The sequence below is a fragment of the Cyclopterus lumpus genome, chromosome 19 (genome assembly GCF_009769545.1).
Source record: "Cyclopterus lumpus isolate fCycLum1 chromosome 19, fCycLum1.pri, whole genome shotgun sequence".
Classification (NCBI taxonomy): Eukaryota; Metazoa; Chordata; class Actinopteri; order Perciformes; family Cyclopteridae; genus Cyclopterus; species Cyclopterus lumpus.
The window spans coordinates 8,051,451-8,078,894 of NC_046984.1; the positions used below are offsets into that span (position 1 = coordinate 8,051,451).

General features: G+C 43.3%; 1 protein-coding gene across 1 annotated transcript; it reads left to right on the plus strand.

Moving 5' to 3' along the window:
- The first annotated feature begins 1,257 nt into the window (after nucleotides 1-1,257).
- LOC117748832 (SH3 and multiple ankyrin repeat domains protein 1-like) lies at nucleotides 1,258-25,720 on the plus strand. The gene is made up of 27 exons (XM_034558929.1): nucleotides 1,258-1,758; nucleotides 5,205-5,408; nucleotides 7,338-7,409; nucleotides 7,495-7,603; nucleotides 7,781-7,932; nucleotides 8,493-8,660; nucleotides 8,931-8,972; nucleotides 9,601-9,717; nucleotides 9,827-9,904; nucleotides 10,069-10,135; nucleotides 10,357-10,532; nucleotides 10,682-10,812; nucleotides 11,757-11,896; nucleotides 12,193-12,306; nucleotides 12,743-12,821; nucleotides 17,839-17,921; nucleotides 18,094-18,218; nucleotides 19,169-19,304; nucleotides 19,452-19,532; nucleotides 19,869-19,877; nucleotides 20,071-20,097; nucleotides 20,194-20,250; nucleotides 20,419-20,540; nucleotides 21,038-21,161; nucleotides 21,245-24,398; nucleotides 24,494-25,390; nucleotides 25,654-25,720. Exons 1-27 carry the CDS (start codon nucleotides 1,258-1,260, stop codon nucleotides 25,691-25,693), a joined length of 7,005 nt encoding a protein of 2,334 aa, XP_034414820.1. The 3' UTR covers nucleotides 25,694-25,720.
- Nucleotides 25,721-27,444: the final 1,724 nt, after the last annotated feature.

A 27,444-nucleotide genomic window follows, 5' to 3' on the forward strand; every position in this document is an offset into this window, starting at 1 on the left:
AATGATCATGTTTTGACGTCAGTCCCTCAGTTTTAATTAAGGGACACGATTGTTGTTTTTCTCTGCTGGAAAAACTCCTGCACCTTTTGCAGCTTACTTCACATTTAAATTAATTTGGCATATTCTCAGACGATGATCTTAGAATAAGTCAAATATCCGGAAGCTTGCAAGTTGTTGAAGGAACAGACCACATAGAGTATGTTGCAGACTTAATTTATTGCTGAAGTTCCTCAAAGCAATACATTAACCTGTTTGTACAAGAAATAAACCCCCTGCCCCAAATAATGAAATAGATACTGTATATAGCCAAACAATTCTCACTTACTGCACCTACTGAGTGTGATAAAGGGCATGAAAAAATCCCTGTAGCATGTGTGAAATATTGACAAGTTCACCAGGCCACAGGCTTTCTACCCAGCAACAATCAATGTACAAGCCCTATGTTTTTTGTTCCAAATCCATAATCTTGCTTGGGCGAATAACAATCTAGTTGTAATTAGTTTGAGTACACTGCCATCTGTATTGTTTGTATTATGTCTGTAATATCTCCACCAAACTCTGTGTAATAAGTTAAGGCATGTTTCTGGAGGTTGTCACAAAGTATTGTGGGGAAATGATCACATCAGTGAACCATGTCGACATGGGCAAGGCAGTTCGTGGGACAGTAGGCCAAGAGGTCAATCACAACACCTCATTTAGGAATCACACCAGCATCAACAACTGATGATGACTAACAGTGTACGAGTACTAGTATGTGAGGGTGGAATTGTCCTTTAAGGAGCTCACATTGTGCCTCAGACATAGGTCAGCTCCATTACCACAAAGTAGCAATGTTCTTGACCTCATGTGAAGCTAAATTTCATACCAAACTCACTCTTCTGCAAAGAACCTGTGATGCAAATTCACAGAGTTTATATATAGCCTGTCTTTCATCAGCCTGCTTTTCCCCGATGCATTCCCAGTGGCTAAATGGAAAATGTGGACCAGCTGTGTGCTCATTCACACATGTGGACTTATTAGCATTGCCGGTGGCTAGTTTTTCTATTATTGCACGTGTCTTTTTACATAATTCCTAATTTAGTTAAATTCAACTCTTATCAATGAGGTTATAAGAGTGAAATGACCTTACTTCCTTTTCTGCCTGTTTCCCACAGCATGTATCTAAGGATGAAGCCAGTCTCATGGGATAGCCATGTTTTGTCTCCATGAAAGCTATGTCACTCAGCCCTCTCTGCAGTGACACCTGCACAGCAAAGGATGCTGGGAAATAACGAACACTTTTATCCCGGCCAGGATGACAAAGATGGGGAGGATGAGGAGGAGGAGGAGGAGCAGGGAAGAGAAAACAGAGAAGGGGAAGATGGAAGTGACACGGAGAATGGAGAGTTAGAAGATCTAGAGGAGAAGGAAATGACGGGAGGACGACAATCCTGGGAAGGGAAAGGTGGCGAGGTGGTGAAACCAGCAGCCATTGTGGTCGGTAGACAGAGAGCAGACCGACAACTGAAGCTTGGCAACCTGGGCAAACGTGGTATTGCATACATGTCCAATCAGGCCCTGCTACATCATCAACCAGCCAATAAGCAACAGCATCATCATCCCATCGCACCCAATCAGCAGTCTCATCACGCAGGCCCGACTGCACTGCAGAAGAGACGAGCTCTCATGGAGCGCAGCATGACCACAATGGCTCCCATTGAGGACACTTTCCTGACCATGATGGTGTTCCGCATTGGAATTCCTGACATCAAACAAACAGTAAGTGCATGTTCTCATCAAAAAAACACTACGGCCAAGCACTATGCAAACAAGACACCAAGACACATACACAGGAAATAATTGGCCCCTATTCTGAAACTGATATAAGTTTACAGACAAAAAAAATCCTGAACCAAAGGTCAGTTCCTTGCATCTGCAATTTGTGAGTTAAATACTTAAAGTACAAACTTTAAGAATGAATTGTCTAACACAAAGTCTAGTTATCTATAGAAAGACAATTCTCCCTTGCAAACAGAGCACTGGCTGGAGGTCTTTCCAAATGAGGAAGTAGTTCAAGCCAATTCTCTCTGGTATTACTGCCTCAGAGAAGGAGATGGATAGATTTAATTTAACAAACAGAATAGAAAAAAGAATGATAGCTCGAGCAACTTTACAATGTTACGGTAATAGTGCATTTGTCTTATGTAATCATTACTGAGTGTAATCTTTGTGTAAGTACAGACAAAACTAAATTCTTTCGTTGAATACACGTTTTTCTGTTTCAAATGTGTTGCTGAGAAGTGCCCATGGTTACATTTCTTTTCCAAATAATGTGTCCAAACGTATAAGCACAGTACTTATTTCAAAGCGATTCATTCCCATTGCACACGGCCAGGGATGAATCCCAAAAGGAAGTGTGTGTTGTGTTGACATATTCAGTCAACAACACCATGTAAGCATCTGTCCTGGGTCAGGTATGGTCATAATTAGTTTCCAAAACTGGAGTTAGTATCATTTCACACTTACAGTAGCTCTTCGTTGTACAGCGGCGGCAGGTGAGAATTGTCCAGCACGCCACATCCAGGTGATGATAGGTGCCCCACTCTAACCCCTCCCCCCCAATCTGCCTTTCTCCATCTTCAACTCCCTGAACATGCCGACTGTTCTACATGTCAGCTAATCTTGCCCTCAATATAACAGTAATTGCTAATTATCTTATAGGTTTTAATGAGTTTAGGGAGAGCTGGGGATGTGAGTGAGGCTGGAAAGGAAGGAATATGTGGAAGGCATCTGTGTTGCTCTTAGGTCTCAGGCATCGTATTCAGCTCTGCACCAGCTGAAAAAAACACTCCGCACCCCAAACCTCGCAGCTGTAATAATATTGAGCTGAATTAGGAGAGATGAAGAGAGGGAGGGGAGGAAATAAAATGCCATTAAGAGAGAGATGTGAGGGAATGAATAAGCAAAGAGGAAGATATACGCATTTGCAAAAAGCTTAGTACCGCACAGTGAATGTCCAAATAACTCTCCTGAGTACATGGGGACATGTACTGCCAGATAGATCTCAGAAAACCCTCGGTTGAATAAAAGTGAACAAAGGGGAAAGAAGTGTCACTGTAATATACAGTGTACATTACATTAGACTTCTCTCCCAAGGATTACCCACTCGACCTCTCTCTCTTTCACACACACACACACACACACACACACACACACACACACACACACACACACAAACACATATACGCTTACGCACCTACACACACATTCTCTCTGTTGAAATATATACACAACACTACACAATTACACTTGCGTAAGAACACACATAACCCACTTATATGCACACACATACACACGCACATCCTCATCATGTGGTTTACCTCCCAGGGACCACCAAGACATTGCTACGGCAACGGGTGCCTGCCTTCACTAATGAACTGGTTGCCATGCCAATAGAGTTGGCTACACTATCAAATAGTGCAACATATCGAGGGGGACCGGTAGCGGGGGGCAGAGGGGACATGAAAGTGTGCTGAGCTGTGCAATTTTACTTACAGTTCTCTGAAATGGAACAATAGCATGGATGCATACATCTCAGTCAGACCTCTCAGTCCCTGCTGTTAAAGACTTGAAGACAGCTCTGTCCTCCGGCTCCAGAGTTTAATAAGAAAAGGACAAAAAAAGATGGTCATTCTGTGGCAATGCACGGAAATGTAATAATATGGGCAATGTACAAATCACCGCGAAATCTAGTTAGGAGTACTGCATACACATGATACATCCAGGGCGATATAGTAAGAGGTGTAGGAGCTTTTCTCTTCGAGTTTGTCCTTTCTACGTCTGGATTGTGTTACAAATCTGACTATCTATGTATGCAGACATCAAAGTGAAAAAAAATCACAAAGGGAAATATTTATCCCTGTATGGAATTTTTACTCTTGCATCCGGTGTAAAGAGAAAAAGGCTCTGAAAATAATTTGACCTGAATATCTTGAAAGCACTGACAGACTATAAGGACAGCATAAGTCATTGCATTTCCATGGACGTGGTGGATGATTAATTATTTTAAGTAATGCATTCATAGTCTGCACATACCACATTCTCATGCATCCATCATTCACCAACTGATGTTAAAACAGTCATGCTACATTATTAATCCGTCATGATGAAAGGCCAGTTTAACCAAACTGACTAACTATAGCTGAAATTGTGCGTGTTAATATAATTGTGTGCGTACAAGTTTACACACACAAACACGCTCCCATTAAATGATTCGCTGTTTTAATGATATTGACTTTTCTTAGAGACGGAGCTGTTATGCCAAAAACACAGAGAATACCCGAAGACAAAGAGTAAACAGAGTTCTGTGACTCCTGGGAAATGGTGTCACAAAGAATGTCTTCCCTGCCTGAAACACATGAACATTCTTGCCAGCCGTGGACAAAAGTAATTTATAGAGGTGGGCCTCACTTCCTCACTGCCAAGTGTGTTTTTCGGTGTTAGAGACAGAAATTATCTTATTTCTTGAGGGAAGAAAAAAATAATATACTAAAATCGGAGAAACGGTGATTAAAATACTGATGAGACGAAGGATAGGGCAGAGCTTGTTATGAAACATAGCACTACAACAAGATTAAATTCCGTAACAAGCAGCATAAGACCAGGCTTTCAAGTAGCTAATGTAAACCCATCAGCGTCATTATTAGACTCTGAGAGAAAACTTCCCCGGGACTGAGATGACGTTGTATAAAGGCCGTAAAAGCCACACAGGGTTTGTGGGATGTTTGGTGGACAAACACAGAACCTTCAACCAGGAGACAGGTGTTTGTGTCCTAAAGTTACGATAGTGATGTTTGTGACGCGTTTGTCGTATTCATGTTCCGCTGTTTACTTTTTCCTGTAGCTATTTTAGGCCCAACCATTGATGTTTTTTCCAAAACCGAACAAAGTGTTTTTGTCAACTAAACCTAAGCAAGTATTTTTTTGTTTGAATTGACAACATTAATCATGCATTTCTTGCGGCCCCAGTCCTGGCTACTCAGTACGCTAGGAAGTGAAGGGGTCTCACGAAGCGCTGAGTTGTGACGGGTTGGATGGAGACGTGTTGGATATTTAAGGGCTGTTATTATTTACAATTAACCATTAATATTCAGAGCACAGCAGATGTAGATGAGAGAAGCTTAGGTGACCTCCCTGCTCCCCTGTGCTCTCTACGTGTCTGTCAGAGGTGTCTCCAGTTTGACCAGGACTGCACGGTATGGAGCGCTAAGCAGCAGATCATCTGCTCCCTCAACGAGCCGCTGTGGGACACCTACAACTACGGCCTCTTCCAGCCGGCCGCAGATGGACGGGACGCCAAGTTCCTGGAGGAGGAGAGAGCCCTGCGAGACTACTCACAGACCTTTGAGAAAGGGGTGCCCTACCTGGAGGTATGGAGGTGGGAATAGTGGGAAAGGGACTCTGTGTAGGACCATAGCCGGGATTTTACAATTACTGGGGTCATGAGTTCAAGTATCCCCGAGCACCAACAACCCCTAATGAATTCTGACTTGATGCAAAAGATAAAAAGCTTGTAGTTTTACAGTCAACTGTTCAGTTATAATGTTTAGGAATTGTATTCCCTAAAAATATAAATGTTGTTTCAGAGACTTCCCCATACTGTCAGGAATAACAAGCTGGTGGGGAAATACTTGATGTATTTATTTGTTAGCCTAAAAGTTGTTACATTTTAAATATACTAAGTCTTAAAAATGCAATGAAATCCGCTTAAAATATCCCAAAAGTTTTGCCACAACCCCCCACATTTCCTCAAAAGATACATAGGACATAAAGTCACTTTCCAAAGTGGTAGCAACTGCCCTGACTGAGTGCACTCTTTATTACTGAATATAAAATATAGCACTGTTGTCGTCATCAAATACAGGAATCAAGTTAAACAACAGCATCTTTGTGTGCATCTTTCATCTTTTGAAGCTTCTGTTGTTTGATGACATTAACTATTGTACTGCATGATACTTTAACAATGTAATTGCACATAACTAAGTACAAACCAGAAGGAACGTTCTTCAATTTCAGACAGCTTACTTTTTTTAATTAGAATGTTCAACACAGTAAATGAAAGAATCCCGACAAATATAATATCCACCTCATGGACTTAATTGCATTCTGTGTTTAATGTAACCTACAAATTATATTATATTTCTCCACTTTTTAGGAAGTGGGTTGTGAGATGACATCAATATGATCATGCTGTGATACAATTATCTCACAGTGCCCTCTGGTGGTCCAGCTGCGGTAAATGTTGATGAACTGGGTGCGGCTACATCCTGAACTCAGGGTTTGGCTTCAACTCAGTGTTTACATTCTTTACAAGGTTCCAGATGAGTACTGCTGCTCAACAGCAACATGTATCTCACTGCTCCATGAGCGTATGAGCGTATGTATGTATAACATGAGCAATGGCATGTTTAATAACGCCAGTGCTTGAATTGGACCAGTATTCGTTGGAGTGGTTCCTGGATAGGTTTCGTTCTTACCTTGGGCCACTACTTTTGAGATTAAACTAGTATCAGTATTGGGCCGGTTGCTCCTTGATGATTGGCCAAACATACCTCTGATGGTTGAAATATGTAGCCGTTCTTTGGCTGTCAGAGGTGCAGCACGTGTGCAGAGTAGAGGAGGGTCTAAACCTTTAAGACCAGCACATAAAAACTCTGCAACATACTGCTGCTTAAATATAGCATTTACAGAGAATAAAACCAACATATTTAAACAATACACAGTTTTTGGTTTCTTAAACATGGGTATAAAAATAGCCTGCCAGGACGTGTCATCAGTCAGTACAATATATTTTGATTTATGTCAGAGCCTATGAATATTATGAGGCTTTATATGGACATGTAGTTTTTGCTGTGGCTACAAGAAAACAGCCTTAGTTCGCATATCTGGTTGGAAAAAGATATTGAATCACCATTAAAACATAATTGTCATTAACTTTCTTTTATTGTGCCAGCTTTTTGTGCCAGGAGAGTGCATTTCTGGAAAGAGTTTAGCTTCAGTTAACAAGAGTAATGGTGCTTTGTGTGCTTTAAAGCGGCAATGCTGAACTTAACTAGATTTCATTATTTGCTCAAAAAGCACAAGCCATCTATCATGATAGGAATACAAAAAGAAATCTACTTTAAAATCCATTTCCATTCTCGGCTTTGCTTCTCTACGTTTTTTAAGTTCAGATTGTAAAACGTCATCTATTACACAAAAATAATAATCTTTTTGCCTCCATTTCACCATCAAACTGAACTGTTTTGCAGCACGACAATGAATCACAGTGTTCAAAAGTATCTTTTTCTGGTCCTCAGTTTAGGTACAAAACCAGAGTATACAAACAGACGAATCTGGATGAAAAGGCGCTCTCCAAACTCAGCACCAAGGTATTTCTTCTCATGTCCATTGAATATTGCTGGTGCACTCATTTCCACTCAGACATTATTTTCCTTACTCTTCTACCATTCTCAGGCCAGTCTGAAGAAATTCCTGGATTACATTCAGACTGGAGCGATAGAGAAAATGACAAAGGTCCTCGATAAAGGTCTTGATTCAAATTTTCATGACCCTGAGAGTGGAGGTAAGTTTGTTGTGAATGCCGATTCTCACTGCGGAAATAACAATCTTGGCCATAGATTCAATCTTTGATTTCAAATAAATGATTGTGCAAGTGGTAGTGGGTGGTGATATGAAATGCTTTCATTTACACTTTTCTACTTGCCCTCCATGCTGTACCCTCTCCCCTTCTGTGGGTCAGAGACCCCGCTCTCTATAGCCATGCAGTCGGGCCTGCTGTTGGAGGGCATCAGGTTGCTGGTTCAGGGCGGCGCTCATTTGGATTTTAGGAGCAGAGATGGCTTCACACCGGTGCACAAAGCTGTTAGGGCTCACAATCACTCTGGGCTGCTTGTAAGGACTTTGAATTAATGTGGCATATACAGTATATTGCAAACGCACTCAAGTAGGACAAAGCAACAATATTGACAACATATTATTATAAGAATTGATATGGTTTAGGCACAGTCACATACACATCTTATATACAAATTATTTAATGTAGAAGTGAATAAATGGCAAATGCTGCATGAAATGTGGGTGGTCATTAGATTAAAAGATGATGAGAAACTTGACAGTTCTTATATACTGAGTACAACTATTGGTTAGTTCCACGTTGTGACTGCTGCTACTTTTCTTTAAACAGTCCACTTGCAATTGGGAACAGAGGATTTTGCCTTTTAGCTGCTTCATGTGCCACCTTTGTTTCAATGTTTCTGCCAGGAAATATATTATTTTGTCAATACCTGCTTCAGCTTCAACATGCAGTATAACACTGGTAATATATATGAGATCAAATGTTAAATAATCAAACTATATATATACATATGATTGAATTAGACATGAACATGTGTATCACAATGATTTAGTATCATCCTATGTATACCGTGTGTTATTTGGTCTCTCCTTACCAGGCTCTCTTATCCCTTGGAGCATCTCCAAACTACAAAGATCGCTGTGGCCTGACCCCGCTGTACCACACTTTACTGACAGGGGGCGACACTTCCTGCTGTGAGACCTTGCTGTATTACAGGGCGAGGCTGGGGACAAGGGATGAGAATGGCTGGGACGAGTCCCATCAGGTACTAATGTACAGTTTAATATTATTAATATACCTATCTATTCTGGGATTGGTTTAATTTTTTCTTTTCACATAAAGCATCTTTGGTCTTTGTCTCTCCTCATTTAACTCAAGCAACGCACCAACATGTCCCTGTCTGATCTCTGTGTTTGATGTCATGTACCATCACGCTCCGTCTCTCTCAGCATTTTCTCACACTCCTCTCGTCTCAGCCTTCCTCACTCGTATCTCAATTCTCTCTCCTTCCTCCCCTCCTTGTCTCTTTCCTTAGCACAGGGATGAAGAAGAGTTTGGAATGGAAGAAATACACAAGGTACCATTCATCTTACCATCTCATCATCCCCTCCAACATTTCAGAGGCAAAGGCACTGAGAATCGTGATGTGAAATAAAATGTAGATAAACTGAAGGAAGTGACTGAGCACATAGTTTCCTTCAACCTGTCTCGATCTCTTTCTTACTGTAGATGTGTGTGAATTGTCTACGTTATGTCTCTGTGATATTCTGGTAAATTTGTGTTTATGCTGCCAGCTGGTTGTCATGGTATTTTATTTTGGTTTAGTCGTGCTCTTGGTTTTCTTTCTTTACTTTACACATACACTTGTGATATTTATGTCTGCAGAAAAAACACGAGGAAACCTCTCAAGCTGCTGAAGGCTCATTTATGTTATTTTAATCATGTTTTTTTCTTTCTTTTCCATCACGGTGCAATGTAATTGTGTCTGATCAGTTTTTCTGTAAGAGTAATTATGAATTTAAATGTGGATGCAAGACATTATCTTCCTTCAATTCTAATTGTTTCTCTTTTGCAATATATGTTATCTCCCCTTTTCTGCCTAATTTTATTCTACTGAAACTGTCTAATATAAATCACCTTCTTCACTTGAACTTTTGAATTCTGACAATTTGTGGATATTTCTATCACGCTATTGACACTTAAAGGCTTGCCAGAATGGTTTTGCACAGCACTTGGAGCATCTGTTGTTTTATGGGGCAAACACCTCCTCTCAAAATGCCTCAGGGAACACTGCACTACACATTTCTACCCTCTATAACAAGGTAAGTATGGAAAGAGATTCCCTCGTATGAAACTATTATGACCATAATTACGACTGCTGTTCTTCCTAAAGGTGTTAACACACATCAATTTCCCTCTCTGAATAATCAGGAAAGCTGTGTCCGCGTTCTTCTGTACAGGGGAGCAAATAAGGAGGCAAAGAACCAGCTTGGTCAGACTCCTTTTCAGGTCAATGGTTTAACTATCAATTATCATGTTGAAATTGCATTTTGACCAACGTTTTTTTTTTGTCACAAACTAAAAGAGAAAAAGCAGACACCACAGTACAACAAAAAATAGCATTAATTACAATGGCTTAACTAATTAAATCCTATTTGTTTTTGTGTTTGCAGCTAGCTATAATGTCTGGTCACTTTGAACTTGGGGAAATCATCAAAAACCACAAAGATTCTGACATAGGTACGCTGTTCAGCGGGGCTATCAAGTGTTACAGTTCCACACCTGCTTTTCTTTGTACTTTCCTGTAAATATCATGGATGTTTTCCCCCTAACAATCTACCTAATTCCTCCCTCCATTTCATCCTGTCATATCAAACCCCACTGCCCTTCCTCACTTCCTACTCCTTCTTCCTCACCGCCTCTGATCCTTCACCTGGTAACCTCACACCTCCGATCTTCAGTGCCCTTTTTGGAATCGCCAAAGTATGTTCCCAAGCGAAAAGAGAGCGTCCACACGCTGCCTCTCCCCTCACTTCATTCCCACCCCCTACTGCGCGCTAACAGCGATAACTCCATGACCCAGTCTGACCCCCTGGCCCTGCCCAACAAAGCTGCAACCAATCCCAACCCGGGACAGGTACTGAGGACCATTAGGTGGATGCTCATCTGCTGATCTTTGTGATAATAAATATGCTTTGCATGGTGTTTCTTTTTCAGTCTTTGACATATAGTAAGCTACAGGATCAGCTTTGAAGTTCTTCATGTGGGACTTGTGTGTTTCTGCAGGGCCAACGCAGGGCCTCCATTGGCATGAGAAGCTCAAGCAGCCCTAGAACTCATACTCGCTCTCCATCCCGGGGTAGAGGAGGCCAAAGTGACACAGAGGAGAGGCACCGGCCACCAAGAGGCAGACAGGGGTAAAGAGGGAAGATATACGGTGTATATGAAGATAGGGAGAGTGGTGGATTCTTATTCTGACTAGGCCCTTTAAGGCCATCTAATAACAGGGTTCACTACATCTCCAGTTACCATCTGCTGTATGGAGGAACATTACTATTTGTGTCTCAGATGCATACTGTATACTATTTTTAGGTGCAAGAATGTCACATGTGTTAAGTGTGATATAGATGGACAAAAGAGGATCTACTCACAACCTGAAAAAGGTTTTTAAAATGTCAGACAGTGATGCAATAGCTCCGCCAAGACATCCATGCTAGTGGCTCTGCGAGGCTGTACAGTTGATGTTTAACATGTTCACCATTTTAGTTTAGCATGTTAGCATGATAACATTGCTAATTAAGACTAAACACAAAGTTGAGGCTGATTTGTTCAGTTGTTTAATCATAAACAAAAGTATTGAACAAATTAAAATGTTGACATAAGAACTAGATCACCAAAGTTATTCATCATTAAGCAACTATGAATGTCTGAACCAAATATTTCCCTATCCAGTTGTTAAGATACTTCAGTCTAGATTTAATTTGTGGACTGACTGACATTTTCACCTCTTCTATTTCTTCTAGATCTAGTGTGGTTAAACCAAAGAATCCCTCATAATACGAAATGTATTGTACTTGTTCTTGTGTGTGGTTTTCAATCCTTGTATACTAAATTGCGTTAATGTCAACCCTACATTCATTTCTTGTGTACTAACTGCCCTAATAGTGATTACTTTATGTTAAAGCAATTTGAGGCACACTGTGTTCAATTTTTTAGCACTTTCCATATATCTGACATACAATTTAAGATGAATACTCGATATTTTGTAAATACAAGATTGTCTCACTGTTTTTTCCACAGAGTGCAACACAGTCTCATCTCTTGGTGTTGTAAGACTCTCTCTTTCTTTCGACCTCCGTAGTGCAACCTCAGCGGGCAGCGGAGGAGGTCAGATAAAGCGTATGTACAGCGCAGTGCCAGGGCGCATGTACACGGCCTCTCGTGCCTACTCTGCCAGCGGAGACAAAGAGCTCTCACTTAACAAAGGGGACAAAGTTAAAGGTGAGATAGAGCCAATTTACAAATAATCCATTATGAGATTATAAGAAAAAGTTACACAAGACATCATTTTATTCATGTTGTTTGAGGACAATTAGCTAAACGTTCTCAACTCCAGAGCATTTTGAGTACTGCTGAGATCCTGTTCTTCCAGTGCCGCTGCAATAGAGTTTGAAGTAAACAAGGAAGGTTGAGGGATAAACATATTACAGTGTAAGAGTTTGTGACAAATGATTCACTAGCCAAATTTAAATTATATCCATCTTATCTATATTTATCTGTATATTGTTCTGTCTCAGTGTTAAGTGTAGGAGAAGGGGGATACTGGGAAGGAACAGCGAAAGGTCGCACAGGCTGGTTTCCCTCAGACTGTGTAGAAGAGGTGGCGGCTCTCAGCAAAGACAACCGATCGGGTAAGAAGGTGGAGCCTTCTCCCTTTTTCAATCATTCATGTATACTTTAAAAATTATTTTGCTATTGATGTTTTAGAGTTAATTCTCATAAGACACATAACAGTAATAGGAAATAGCATGTAGATTGGAGATACAATGGATTACGTACTCCCTCAGGCTGCAATAAGTCTTAAGTCACTGTAACACCCAGCTCAAATCACACTCATGTTTACCTGCAGCTTCTTTTGCAGCAGACAGCGGCACATGTACGGCACAGAAATGAACTTTTCTCCTATTTTCACAGCTGCACAAACTATATGACATGGAGACAATTTTAAATATATTTGATTAATTTGTGCGTTGCACTAAAGACACAATACGTCTATAAAATGGTGGAGGAGGTGTGGAAGCTGAAGGTTTAAATCGAGCGTATGTTTTGCCTGCGTGTGCCTTGCAGAGACGCGCAGTGAGAAAGCCAAGAGGAAGCTTTTCCGTAACGTCACTGTTGGAACCTACGATGGCACTGATGGCCCCAGGTAAGAAAAGATGCTGTGACCTCTTACAACCTGTGATCGGTCAATAAGTTAGATGGGAAAGTCCAAAATGCTGGAAAAGCGTAAATGTGGGGGCTTTTGTGTTTGTCTGCTGCCCTGCGACGTTTCAAATTGTCCCAGACTTTTCTCCCAATGCATGCTGGGACAGGCCCTAGCACTTCCCTGAACCGAATACCAGTCTAGAAAATAGATGGACTCATAAAACAAGGATAAACTTAATTGGCTGCAGCTTCTAATATAGTTTAGCTGTGGATTGTCACATGAGCGTGGGCAGAAACTGAACTGTCTGCTCTTTGGGTTTATTACTGTAAGGAAAGACTGTGAGGCCATTTCAAGTGATTGAAATACACACAGGAAGTTCACGTGTGTGTGTGCGTGCTCACTTGTTTCGCCTATTGGTCTTTCATATCATCCTGTCTGTTGCACGTGTCTAGTTTCTCTGCTCATCCTGAGCAGCGCTTGTTCTCTATTTTGCTGTGTGAACGCGTCAGCGTTGAAAGCACAGAGAGCAGCCATGTCGTTTTCAGCTCTACCCCTTTTGGCTCCACCAGACAAATGCACTTGTCTCTTTGATACATCTAGCCACAAGCCTCTCTCTCTTGTCTGTTGTTGCTTGTTTACACTGAACACAATAATGCCATAATGAAAGGTAGAGGGGGGGTTACTTCTCCTCTTACATGGTATTTGTCTGAAGCTGCAGCTGAGCCCTGGGCAGCTGCAGCGGCGTATTATAAAGCTATGCATGTTTGTTTGAGAGTTGGTGTGCATCTGAATATGCCTGTGTGTGTCTTTGGGTGTATACATCATCCTGCTGATGAGTCATGAGGAGGCTGAGACACCAAACAATGGTTAGGTCCCTGGGCTAGTGAGACTTACGAGTCGCCACCCCAGGGTTTTACAGCCTCTTACACATTGTAGCTGACATTACCCTTGTGCTGAGCCACTGTCATTACAAAAAGGCATTCACTTTAATGCAGCTGCGCTTGTGTTCTAAATGGAAATAGCAGCCACTGGGGATATATTACCTGTGCTAAGCTGGTTAAGCATAATTGCAGCACTGTGGTGAAGTGGTGCTCAATTAAGAGCAAGGTGATCCGGAGCATGTTCCCTCACTGCAGCTAGGCATTTGGGAGAATGTCAAATACTATTTCAGAGAGCTATAGAGAGCGGAAGAGTGTTTGTTAGCCTGTGTGGTGATGACAGCTCTGTGTTAGAGGAGAGGAGGAAGTGACAGAAAAGTTTGCAAATGTGCATGTGAGCAAATCCAGGGTGAGAATCAGCTGTTAGTATATCTGTGATACACCAGTCAGTGGATGTGCAATTCAAGCCCTGTCTCTCTCTGTGTTGCCTTATATTTGTACCCATCCCCCGCGTCCCCACACCACAAATTCAGCTCTCCATCTCCATCTTCTATTCTGCAGCCAATCCCTCCTCGTGTCATGTACCAGCACACACTCCATACACTCTCTCCCTGTTGGGATAATTGCTGGTATTCTCTCTCTCTCTCTCTCTCTCTCTCTCTCTCTCTCTCTCTCTCTCTCTCTCTCTCTCTCTCTTTTCATTCACATTGTCTTTCTCTTGTCTGAAGTATGCGGGGTGCAGACCATCACGCTGTCTCTCTCCTTCTCGTTCCCCACCTCTCTCGCTCTCTCTTCCACTCTCGCGGCGCTCTCCGGCTGAGCTCTCGCTGGAAGACCGGGGGGAGGAGAAGGAGGAGGGAGGGAGGGAGGAGGAGGTGGTAGAGAGTGTGCGCGAGAGAGAGGAGGGGGGGGGGGGGACATGCAATGGGGGGTTGCGGAGAGAGAGATCTCTCTCTCTCCCTCTCTTCTTCGTGGCCGTCACTGGGCCCCAGAAACAGGAGCGTGTGGTTCATTTACAGGTAGCGGCTGTTTCCTCATTCATTGGCTGGCTATGGATGTGAGGAGAGGACAATGGAGAGAGGGGAGAGGTAGATGATGCTATTGAGAGGCCGTGCCTTTTTCAAAGACAGACTAATAAGCTATGTATTTTGTGCCTGTGTGTCTCTAAATGTGTGCGTGTGGGTATATGTGTATTTTTCCTTGCATTTCCTTTGCATGTGAATATCTGTGGTACGGAAGTGGCTATTGAATGGAGACTCTGCAGCCTGTTTATTTCTGTTTTCCTCCCGTGTGTCTCTGAACGCTGTGTGCTTGTGTGTTAGTGCATGAAAGGCAGCACATATTGATGCATTTCAGTCAGACAGTGTGGGTGTATTTCATTCTCTTTGAGTCATGATTTCTTTAAGCAGATATTTTTCATTCACCAGGACTTCCCATTTATTTCGGTTCCTTTTCAAATTTTAATCGTCACATCCCATATTTGTGTATGTATCCCAGTGTATCATTAGAAATGTGAGTTATTTTCTCTGCACAGAAGGATGAAAGTGAATAAGTCAATAAGTGTAAAGAGTGTGGTTTGTCAGTTCCTTTCGAGCTCTAATTTGAGGTACCATTTATTTCTGTGCATGTCTGTGTGCATACATTTGTGTGTATGTGTGTGTGCATGTGACACTGAATGAAATATATGTGTTTTCACTTATAAGTGTATACGTCATAGTGCTTAATTGCTGTGGGAGTATCTCCCCTGTACCTATATTTATGTATATGTATACTGTTCATCTATCTACCACGTCTCCCTCCACAGTGTCTGTCACTAACACCTATCATGTGCCTCGCTTGTGTTGTGTGGGTATAGTCCCCACATACCCAGTCTATCTGCATGTACATTCAGCAGGTTAATGGTTAAAGAGCTGCCTTTTTTCTCAGTAATTGTGGGTAGAAGAGAGGATGACTCAGTAGGGTACATAATAACTCTGGTCTCTCGTAGGCTTACAGCTTCATTGCAGCCAGTACAGACAGCGTGTGTCCTACAAGCCTACAGGGATTAACAGGGATTTTTATGGCTCTAATTGGCCAGGCAATGGTGGTCAATGTGATGACATACAAGTGTAATAGTTTTAAATATGTAAAGGAAAAATCAGGTGTGTTACTGTAAGCAAGCAACACAACTTAGACCACCTGGAGGACCAACGCCGGCCACATTTCCCCTTGTCGAAGTGGATGGATGAAGAGCCCAATGGATTTGTCCACCCACTCTTTGCTACTTTGATCCTTTTGAGGGTAAGCATGGTGGAGGACAGGGTGAGAGAAAAAGGAATGAGGTGTGAGGAGCAGATGGCTGGAAGGCGGCTGTGCGTTGGCGAAACAGTAACATTGATGGAGAACACACAAGGGATGGACCTCAGTAGGGGAAACTAGTGATCGTCTGTTCAGTGCTAAAGTTACAACTTGGTGTCGAAGTCTGGATCTTCAGGCCTGTAGGCTAATGCTCATGACTCTGCTGTACCTCTGTGATCTGTGGTTCTGCAGCCAAACTTTATTACATGCGCTTGAATACACAAAACATTTCTGGGTCTGTACTGTAAGAGGCGGTGTAGAATATTCTATTACTGCTTTGGTTATTTTAGGACTTGTATACACATGGGTGTTTCACAAGTGGTGGAGGCAGAATGAAGTTAGTGAGTAATGGGGTCCTCTGCCAGACGTAGATAATATTTAAGTCTGCTGCCTAAAACTTACAAATAAATCAAAATGTTATCATTTTAAAATGTTGCATTGTGGGTTTTCTTTAGGGTTGCATGGGCAAGTTACCCTGCAGACCTGATTGTCAGGAAACCAATCAAATGGTTGTGTTTAGGTTACGGTTAAGGTTGGATTTAGCCACGGTTTTAGGTCTGTTGATTCAAGTGAAGGATAATTGAAATTGAGAATTGGTATTGAGCGTGACAGTAGGCAATGAAGGTCCAGGTGTGAACGCAGACACAATTCACCCCAAATTCCCATTTGAAAGGGGGAGGGTCAAAAAGAAAAAAAACATGTCATTTAAAATAACATGTAAATGACATCCCGGAGCTTTTTCCCTGCATTATTGGGAGTCAAACTATCACTTTAGATAAAGACAATTCTTCCACCAGACAACTCCTCCTGTTCACTCACAGTTCATCCCTTCTAGGAAATCAAATGCTTTGAGTTGATTTCAGTTGGATTGTCAGTTTGGTTTAAGCTGAAGAGCACATACCAACACTGAAATGAGCTGCCTAAGAAAGAAATATCTGGAATTCCTCTTAAATCATACAGCTCTGCTCAAGCCCCAGGCTCTCTAACATAACCAGGGTGAATTGACATTGTTAGAAAGTCAAGTCCAGAAATGAGTCATGAGATGTAGCTGTGTGTGGCAGTGTGGAGTCCATTTAAAACCAGTCCTATATTAGAGAAAGGGTTGTAAAGTAGCTTGGCCAAAAGCCCCAGACATGGTAATAGAATAATGATGCCTGTCGAGCTGTTACACTACTCCAACAGTCTTATGATAAGATTGCATCAAATTTGTGATAATGTCTGCCCTCCGAGGCTGTGGTTTGTTAAGAGGAAGATCAGAGGCCTGTCCAATGTCTTCATGTCTTCATGTCCATGATTTGATGTGTCACGTATGACCGTTAGTGGTGCGCTGGACTCGGTAAAACAATATCCTTGCAAAAGCTGCCAGAGGCAGTGGAAGCTAATGCAGCAATTTAGGTGCATTTGGAAGTTTCCATTATCAGTAGAATGTATGTGCACATTTTTCTAATGTGCCATTCCCGCCCAGCCCAGTGCTTGTCAGCTCTAGTGGGATTAGTCCATAGTATGGAACGTCATCTCATATACACTTCATCCCATTGTGACACTAACTATATCCCCTTTTGTGCACGAGCGCTTTTTTGTATGACATTCTCGAGCCAACCTCTTTTGCTGCAGTGTGATATCATAATGTGATGCAGTATGGCTGTTTTACACGTTCAGAAAATGCTTTATTTGCATGACAATAACACTTTTCTGTTACTAAGTCATATAGCTCTGTTCCTCCCCTATTCTCTGTCATTTTCTCCCTGTCTCTCCCCTCCCTTTTTTCCCTTCCCCTCTGCTCCTACTTTACTCTTTCTAAGTGACTACATCATTAAGGAGAAGACAGTGCTCCTACAGAAGAAAGACAATGAAGGCTTTGGCTTTGTGCTTAGGGGAGCCAAAGGTGAGCCTCTCCAGCCAAATGTACCTCATATGTTTGGGTCTCTATAGATTTATCAGTCTCATATGCTCGTTTTCTCTCTTTATATCTTCTCTACCCCTCCCTCATGTTCAAATCCATGTTCTTGTTATCTGTGTCCACTCATGCTCATCTTTTTGTCTTCTGTCCTCTGCAGCTCAGACTCCAATAGAGGAGTTCACTCCAACGCCAGCGTTCCCCGCGCTGCAGTATCTGGAGTCTGTCGATGAGGGGGGCGTAGCCTGGAGGGCGGGCCTGAGGATGGGGGATTTCCTCATCGAGGTAAGTACAAGAGGCATTTTGGACTAACACACAAACTGAACCTGAGGCGTTATATTGCATATTGAGTGAGGATTTAAAATTATAGTGCTTTTCCCACTAATGAATGCAACAAGTGCAGGCATTTACCTCCGAGAGTGTCACAACTCATTCCGGGAAATGTAGGACATGACAAAGACATAGACCAAGCAGCCTACACATAAGTGGGTACACCTAAAAACTACACTTCATTACAAAGTAACTTCTAGGATGCATTGAACTGATCACTGGTTACTATTCCTCAAAATGTTTCCCACACAAGTTGCCACCTCACAGCAAGAAGAGTCAGTGTTCAACGCTCTAGGCCTTTCTGTGTGAACTGTATATGTTCTTTGTGTTTGCGATTGTGCTCTGGTTTCCTTCCACCACCAAAATAGGAATCCTCGCTGGGCTGTAAATGTGGGGTGTCAGTTAAGGCGTCCAGCGTAAAACCTATGCCCTTTCATATTTTTATGTCCGTTTAGGCAGCAACTTTCTGGCCATTTTCTACTTGTTAAAGTTCCCGTTAGTTACCCAAAAAAAACAAATTTTAAAGAATTGTGATTGCCAAACCTCTGTTAAAGCAGACATATCTGCCGATTAGTATTCAACCACATATGAGTAACTTATGTAGCTGCACAAGCCTTTGTAATTGTGATTTACTGTAGTCGCTGCCTGAGTTGCTGGTGCACTCGTCCAAAACAATGGAAGATTATGGGTGTTGAAAAAAAAGTCCTTGAAAACTGCAACAACATATGCCAAATATGGGAAAGCTGCATTCCAAAAGTGAACCAGTGGTCACAAAAAGACCAAACTAATTCTTTAAAGTGTGTTTCAGTTTTTCTGTCCAATCGCTTTTACCAACCTTTTTTTTCTTCATATAAGTGGATCAGCTCATTCTTCATTCCATCCTTCCGTGTTTTTGTGTCTGTAAGGTGAACGGCCATGATGTAGTGAAGGTTGGCCACCGGCAGGTGGTTAACATGATCAGACAGGGCAGCAACAGCCTTATGGTGAAAGTTGTGATGGTTGCTCGAAACCCTGAACTGGAGGACACTGCTCGGAAGAGAGGTACGAGTCGAACTTTCCTTGTATGTCATTTCCATCCTATGTTTATGATGTGAAGATATCTGTTGCAATGCGGTTGTCAATGGTGACTGCATGTTTATACGAGAAGACTAAACATTAAGTCTGCATTTGGCTTGTTTCCCTTGACAGCCCCGCAGCAGACTAAAAGACTGACTCCTCCTGCCATTGCGCTGCGCTCCAAGTCAATGACATCAGAGCTGGAAGACATGGGTAAGCTGATAGGGGGGGTCTGGAAAGAACATGTAAAAGAAAAAAAAGCTTTTCTACAGGATGATGGTACATTACTATGGCACTAATAGAGAAATACATCATTAAATATTAAGATGATACGGAGAGCCAAGAGAATTATCCAGTACTTCTGCAATATCACCTTTTTCATTAGCAATACTTTGATGTGAAAGAAGCTTTTTTGTTCATGTGCACGTTTGTTATTACATATGAAGAAGAAAGGCTATAATTAAACAGATTGTGAAATGATACTGCTCTGGTGTCACAAACTGTTTTTTTCTTCTTTTTCTTTTGAACCAAATGTGCTTCTGTATACAGTGGACAAAGGTGGGAGAATCACAGATTTGTGTGCTCTCATTATCATTTCCGTCCCCATCACCATTCCTCTCATCACATCAGTATTCACACCATCACATGTGTCTGAGTATGTATTTCATCCATGTCATATTCCTAATACACATGACTACACAGCAGTTCTAGTCACACCTAATTCCTGTTTCCCAAATGATGTATGCTACAGCTGCGTCTCCATGGAAAAAGAAAGCAGGTGAATATCAGTCTTAATCATTACTCCTATCAGCCTCTGAGCTTTAATTCAAAGTTAGCCTGTTTGATGCTCCCCCCCCACCCCCTCCTTTTTCAGAATACGAGTCCTCTCTTGGTCCTGATAAGAAGAGGACCGTCTATCAGATGGCACTAAGTAAAAAATCACTCTCACCGCTCTTGTCATACTGTAGAGGGGTGCTTTTAAACCTTGAGGGGACGGGGGGGATTCCTTCTTTTTATGTTTTTGCCTTTATTTTATGATCCCTCTCACTTTCTCTCTACTTTTCTTTCATGCCCTGCCTCTGCTTGATATTTGTTTTAGATAAACTGGATGAAATTTTGGCTGCTGCCCAACACACTATTACATCAGACAACCAGGGCCAGAGGGGTCATGGAGGCAAGAGGGACCGGAGCAAGAGTATTGTTCCCAACGTCTCCAATGAGGTACCGTTGATAATTTAATGTAAATTGACCTAGTTTTGGTTGTTACCATAATGTGTGGTCCTGCTAGTTCTTTAGACACAATTTCCATGCCTACAAAATATTAACAAATCCTGTACAGTTATGAATCTCTCTCCCATTCTCTTACTTACCACATTCACATACAACAGAGAGTCTCCACTGATTTAGGATAAAGCAGATATTTTGTTATGGAAGTGACTAATGCTAGAAAAGGTTTCCTATCTTTAAAGCAGCTCGCTCTAAAGCTCTGTTTTATAGCTGTGTATGTTCTCCTATTCTCACTGCACTTTACACAAAATTATTATTACAATTATTCTATATTGTAGTATTATTTCTTCTATATTGCATTATACTGTATATCAATATCAGCTTAACAGCTGACATCAGTTTGATTTGATTATGTGTTATTAATGTTTCCTCTTCTGTCTTTACTCCCTTCTCTGTTGCTCCCTTTTAAATATATGTTTCATCAATTGAAGCAACCCTATGAGCATCAGTCATCAGTGAGTATGGTGCAGCCCGGACCAGGTTTTGGCTACAACCAAGCTCATTTTCAACCCGGCCACACTCAGCATGCAGTCATGATACGTCAAAAATCTATTGGTAATGGCAATCATCGTGGAAAGATTTCTGCCTGCTCAATAGTTTCTTTTTTATTTTCTAAACACCTGTTTTCTTGTTCTCAGGTGTAACAGAGGAGGAAAGACAGTATCTACACCCACCTGCTATGAAACTGGCTCGCAGCCTGTCAGTGCCTGGACCGGAGGAAATACCCCCACCCCCTAACACATCCGCCCCAGAACCACCTTTATCAGCAGGTCCTCATCCTGGAAGAGGGCCTGCTATGCCCATACCCCCTGTATCTCAAGCCCACTACCAGCTCCAGTCCCAGCCAGGGCATACTACACAAGCAGGCTGGGAGAGAGGAGGGCCTGGTGGGATGAACCAGCAGGTCATGGTCCCCACCCTCCGCAGACAATCTGAAGGACTGTGTGGCAAAGAGCCGGAGGCTTCAAGGAGAGGTGGTGGCAAAATGGAAGGGTTAAGGAGAGGCTACAGCAGTGCTACACCACCGACAAGTGCTAAACCAAAGGCCCAACAAGCACCGCAACATCACACGCACATGGCCAACCGGGAGCAGGTTGGAGCGGTTGGCAAGGGGACAACCAGGAGGGGTGGTCGAGGAGCTCTGATGAAACAGTCGAAAGTGGAGGATGGACTGAGACAGCACAGAGGAAAAGGAGTTGCAGCCAAAGAGAAGAGCTCCATCCCCATCCCCACCATCATTGTCAAGGCACCCTCCACAAGCAGCAGTGGGCGAAGCAGCCAGGGTAGCAGCATGGAAGCTGAGCCCCCCCAGGATCTTGAAGACCACACCTCAGCAGATACAACCTCAGACAGTCCCAACACCAGTCTACCCTCACCACTCACCCCTTTGCCACCTCAGCCCCCTACGCCCACTTCCTTGCCTTCATCAATTGTTGCCCCATCTGTTTCCTCGCAGCAAAACTTGGAAAACTTAGACTACACGTCAACATACGGTACAGCCTTCAGAGGAGGAGGGGCACGCAGGGAAAGAGAACGTTTCAGAGATATGAGAAGAAAGAGTGCTTCTTTCTTCCTATCATCTGAGGAAGACATTCATGGGGAGGCAGGGGGGGGAGCAGGGGAGGGAGGAGTACTAGGGGCAAGAATTCAGCCTTTACAGGGCATACAAATGGAAGTGCCCACCCCTCGTCTACGGCCCTCCAAGTCTATAGATGAGGGCATGTTTTCGGGAGACAGCTATGTCCACTATTCCAGCAGCATGCCCCCAGCCTTTGGCCTACCTGAGTATTCTTCCCCTGTCCTTGGTCAGGATGGTCAGCCCAAGTCAGCTCCTTCAATGTATGGCACACAGGCCACAACTACTTTCATCCACCCGCTTACAGGGAAAGTTCTGGACCCCTCATCCCCACTTGGCCTGGCCCTAGCTGCAAGAGAGAGGGCTCTAAAAGATGACCGCAGGACACGCAGAGAGGAGAGACACTTTGGTCGGCAGCTGTCCACAGTAGGAGCGTTCCCTACCCCTGCTCAGACCCCAACTCCTTCCCTTTTTGCAACCCCTACACAATCGGCCTACACTTCCCCTGTATCTGTCCACCTAAGCTCCTCCACCACCACCACCACCACCTCGCCTGCATCTGTAAGCCGGCCACAGTCACCAAGGATATTACGTTTGGGTGGAGGAGGTGGGGAGAGGATGGAGAGAGAAAAGGAGGGAGCACCAAGAGAGGGTCTCAGAGTTCGCTTCTCAGAGGACCGAACCAGTCAATATTACCCACAGAGCCCCAGGGAAAGAGAAAGAGAAAAGGAGGTGTATGACAGCAGACCTGCTCCACCCAAGCAGCCTCCTCCACCACCGGTTCAATCTGCACCCCGAAGACCTTCCTTTCTGCAGATGGATAGCGCTCCCAACTCTAGCTACATCCCTCAGTATACTGTTCCCATAGCCCAAGCACAAACGCATGAAACTATGGGAGAAGCAAGAGCAGGAACAGGTGGAAGTCTCGGACTGATGGTTCTCCCTCCACCAGCTCCCTCAATAGATGCAGATGATGAGTTTGTCTTTGCAGATCCCTTGCCCCCTCCTATTCAGTTTGCTAATGGTAAGAAGGAGAGAGTCCAGGAGTATCCTCAGCAGCATCAACACCGGAGTCAACACTCTGCTGCTGTTGCACCACCTCTCCCACCCCCTCTTCCATCTAGCAAGCCCTCAAATGCTCCTCAACCCTCCTCACAGGGTGGGGACTCAGCTGCCTCCAGCCTTACATCCTACGACAGTGAGGTGGCCAATCTTACACAGTCAGCTCTCTCCCCATCGTATCCGCCCCCACAGATATTTCCTCCTCCGCATGCCACTACCACTATCGCTGCACCTTTGCCTGCCACTTCACTACACAGACCCCAGCCCATGTCTCACTCTCACACCTATTACAGCAGCTCTAACGACCCCTCAGTAGGTGGTCACATCCTGGCCCAGGATAGAGGCACAGCCTCCCTCACAGCCACCATGACCTATGCTACCACTACCATGACAGCCACTGCAGCCGCCACCACTACAACCCCATTGGGATCCTCTGACTACAGTATGACCATAGCCGGGCACAAGGCTGGCCGCAGCACAGGGGGCAAAGCCACTGACCATACACATCACCCTACTGTTATGCCGAAGAGCGGAGACTGGCAAGATTCCGTGGTGGATTCCGGGATTGAGGAGCTGGACAGTCACAGCAGTAGTGACCACCATTTAGAAATGCTGGGATTGAGTGGTCTAAGAGGAGAGAGGGGAGGGATCGGAGGAGATGGTCAAGGAGGAGAGGGAGAGAGAGGGAGTGAGCATCAGGATCCTTGCACAACCTACTCAGGTGGGCAAACATTTGAGTTGCACAGCGCCAAACTGGCAAACCCTGTGTTTCCAAGGATGACTCATTACAAGGAGGGAGTAGGGAAGTGCCCACCTGTTGCACTACGTAGGCAGAACAGCACCAACCCTGCTCCTTTGCAGTTGCACAGACAAAGCAACCCAGACGATGGAGCGTTCAACACCACTCTGGCTGCCTGCTTGGAGAGGCAGCTAGACCCTCGGTCGGTGGGCTGGGTTGAGGTTGGGGAGCATGAGCAAGGTGGAGACGGTGTACAAAGAGGTAGTATAATTTTAGAGGGGCGCAGACTTCACTCACCTCTTTCTGGCGTAAAGGCGAGCATCATCAATGAGCTAAGTTCCAAGCTACACAATATGAGTAGCATGAAGAGCATGGACGACTGGAGCCACAGTCCAAAGTCACCCACCATGCATAGGTTTGTTTGTTTTTATTAAATGGCTTTTGATATTAAAATGAAAGTTTGCATATCTGCTTATTTTAACTGAAGTTTGTTGTTTGTCTGTCTCTCAGGTATTCAGCAGATTTCACTGATGCTTTTCATAGTCCCCCTTCTGGCCATTCCACCTCGCCATTACCCACCTCCTCTCCACAACATCGTCAGATCCTGACACCAAATCTGTCGGCCACTCCTTCTGTCTCCCCATCCTCCCAAGTCCCAATTCAGCGCAACTGGACCCGCTCCCCGTCTCCACAGATGCCTACTTCCCCAGTTCATGCACACCCTCCCCATTCTCCGACCTACTGCCCATACCCAACGTCGCCGAAGCATCGGTCCAAGTTGCGCCGGCAGACTTTTGATTTTCAGTGCAGTCCCACTAAGGAGATGCGGTCTTCAGTCTCTCGACGGCGAGCTCCCAGTCCTCTTATCTATAGCACTGAACAGCCAAACCCCAGTCCTCCCAGGCCTTCCTCTCTCCCCATACTTCCCAGTACACCTGTCTACAACAACCCGTTTGACTTCCCCGGGCCCCTCACTCCTCCTTCGCCTGGAATGCCTCTAGGAGATACCTATAACACTTCAACTCCTCCACTGTTCTCCCCATCTGGTGTGCCAAGTGCAAACCCCCTACTTGTCTCCCGCTCTCTCTCCCCCACCCATTTTCTTTCTGGAGCCTCCTCCCCCATACACTTGCCACCGAGCCCATCTTGCCTAAACTATCCCCATCTCACCCCTCCTGCGCCAGCCAAACCTTTTGCCGTCAAGCCCCTGCCCTACTGGACCAAGTACGATGTGGCCGACTGGCTGGCTTACCTAAACCTGGGGGAACACAGAGAGCGTTTTATAGACAATGAGATAGATGGATCACATCTGCCTTCGCTCACCAAGGATGATTTCTTGGACCTGGGAGTCACACGTGTGGGACACCGAATGAACATCGAGAGGGCACTGAAGAAACTCACTGACAGGTGAGGGAGGACTAATAGACCGTGGTACATGTAGAGGCAATGGGGTCAAAGGTCAAAAAAGGATGCACTGGATGTGAAGGACTGAAGTTAGCTGGGACAGCCCCTTTTTTTATTAGATGCATATAATTTGATAAGTTATCTCATCTTCCCTCCAACCCTTTTCTCTTTATTTACAAATGTAACAACCCTATTTAGTTTGCTCCGCCTTTATTTAATTTCCACTCGTTTTCATTCTTATTGATTTGCCCTCCTTCTCTCCCCAGGCGGCTCTCCTCTCCTTTGCATGTCACTACTTCTCCCTGAGACACAGACTGAGAGAGTGAAAGGGTGATTCAAAGATGAAATAAAGGGAGAAAAACTCATTAACAAAGATGGACAATAACAGAAGATGTGCATAAGAACAACAGTGGACATCAACGGGTTGTGTTGAACTCAGACTAAGAAGGACTGGATGTGTGGGCGGGGTTTTCTGTCAGATTTTGCTCCACATTTAGAGAATACTATTACAATTTGTGGAATGACTTTTGGTCAAGAAAGGTTATGAGTAAGTTAAGAATATCATATGAAAATGACGCTCTTCAACTGAAAATATACTTTAAAACTTTTGATGGACAGGCATTTAATTAACGCACCGTTTTGTGCTGTAAAAGACAAACACATATTCACACACACACTGACAGATGGATTCTCACACCATCTGCTGTTTAACAGCATTGAGAAAACTTCAGTCTGAGTTGAAAGACACATTTAAACGTTGCTGGTTAAAGGGTAAACCCCATTAAAATGTTATTGACTGTGGCTGAGCCAGAAACTCTGGGTAAAAACAGGGACATCCTAACATCAGTACTGAAGCTTGAAGCAGATCAGAGTATCAAATGGCTGTGAGTACAGGAGCCAAAGTCAGAACATGATAGATTTGTTTGTAAATTATGATAGATAGAGGTAGACAATAATAGTATTCTTTTTATATATTTGCAATATTACCCCAAAGGATGCCCCAATAAGCTTTGTATGTATGTACCTTGCGAGCACTAATTATATCTTACATGTTAAACGGGATTCACTACTATAGTAAAACCATATGTTTTGTACAAAGTGCTGATCGCAATCATTCATTTCAAACTGGTCAGGGTATTTATAACTGTTGAATTGAAGTTGTGCATAATGAGGACGTACAAGTTTTGAAATTATATTGTTGTGAAATGACCTTTCATTATTTTCCTGATTATTCTATCAAAAGGAGATTAAATATATAGAAGAGGAATTGAAAAGGGATTGCATGTTTTTAACTGAAAATCTGCTCTTTTTTTTTAACTCTACTGGTGTTTATTGCCATAGCACAGTTCAAGGAATGGATCCGTCCTCTTTGATGCCATAATGTTGACCGCTCTCTCTCACACAGCAGGTGCAGTGATCAATAAGGGCTTTTTACTGCTTCTCTGTCTACCTGAACCTCAACCTTCAGCCTCTGTGAGTCTGTGTGTCTTATTTAGTGCGTCAGTGTTCGTCAGCCAAATGCTTTCCCTGACCTACAACTTTCTCTTTTTAATGCCTTTTCCAAAACATATTTATTATGGTCAGAAAATTTGAGTTTTTTTCTCACTAGTTGACAATCCCGGTGTTTCCCTGTTTCACACATTAACCCTCAAAAAGAAAGACATTTTTCAAAAGTTTTTTTCAGAAAACTAAACTTAAAGCAAATACTAGATATGTTGCATTGAGGTGAAGATGAACCTCAATGCCAGCTTAGCCATTTCCCTGCAGTGAATTTAACTGTAAGGCAAACACACATCATTTATAGATCTTTATGGAATGATGATGATGACAATGATAACATACAAATATAGTATAATAAATATAATATTAGGTATGTAAACATTTTTAAGAATCTCCGTCTTCCAAATAGTGTGGAGAAATTCTTTGAAGCTTTGTTTTGTTTAATTTTTGATTTTTAGTAAATGCTTTCTATACTACTCGCCCTGTGGTGACCCCCAGTGAAGCTGACACACATGAGTTAATGTGTATTCTTTCTTTGTGAGTTTAAAATTATGACC

Bases quoted from the DNA above. Each gene is read 5' to 3' on its own strand.
- LOC117748832 (XM_034558929.1), top strand. From the start codon at position 1,258: ATGCTGGGAAATAACGAACACTTTTATCCCGGCCAGGATGACAAAGAT. The intron at 1,759-5,204 runs GTAAGTGCATGT...CGTGTCTGTCAG, and splicing joins TTCCTGACATCAAACAAACA to AGGTGTCTCCAGTTTGACCA. The intron at 20,098-20,193 runs GTGAATATCAGT...CTCCTTTTTCAG, and splicing joins TCCATGGAAAAAGAAAGCAG to AATACGAGTCCTCTCTTGGT.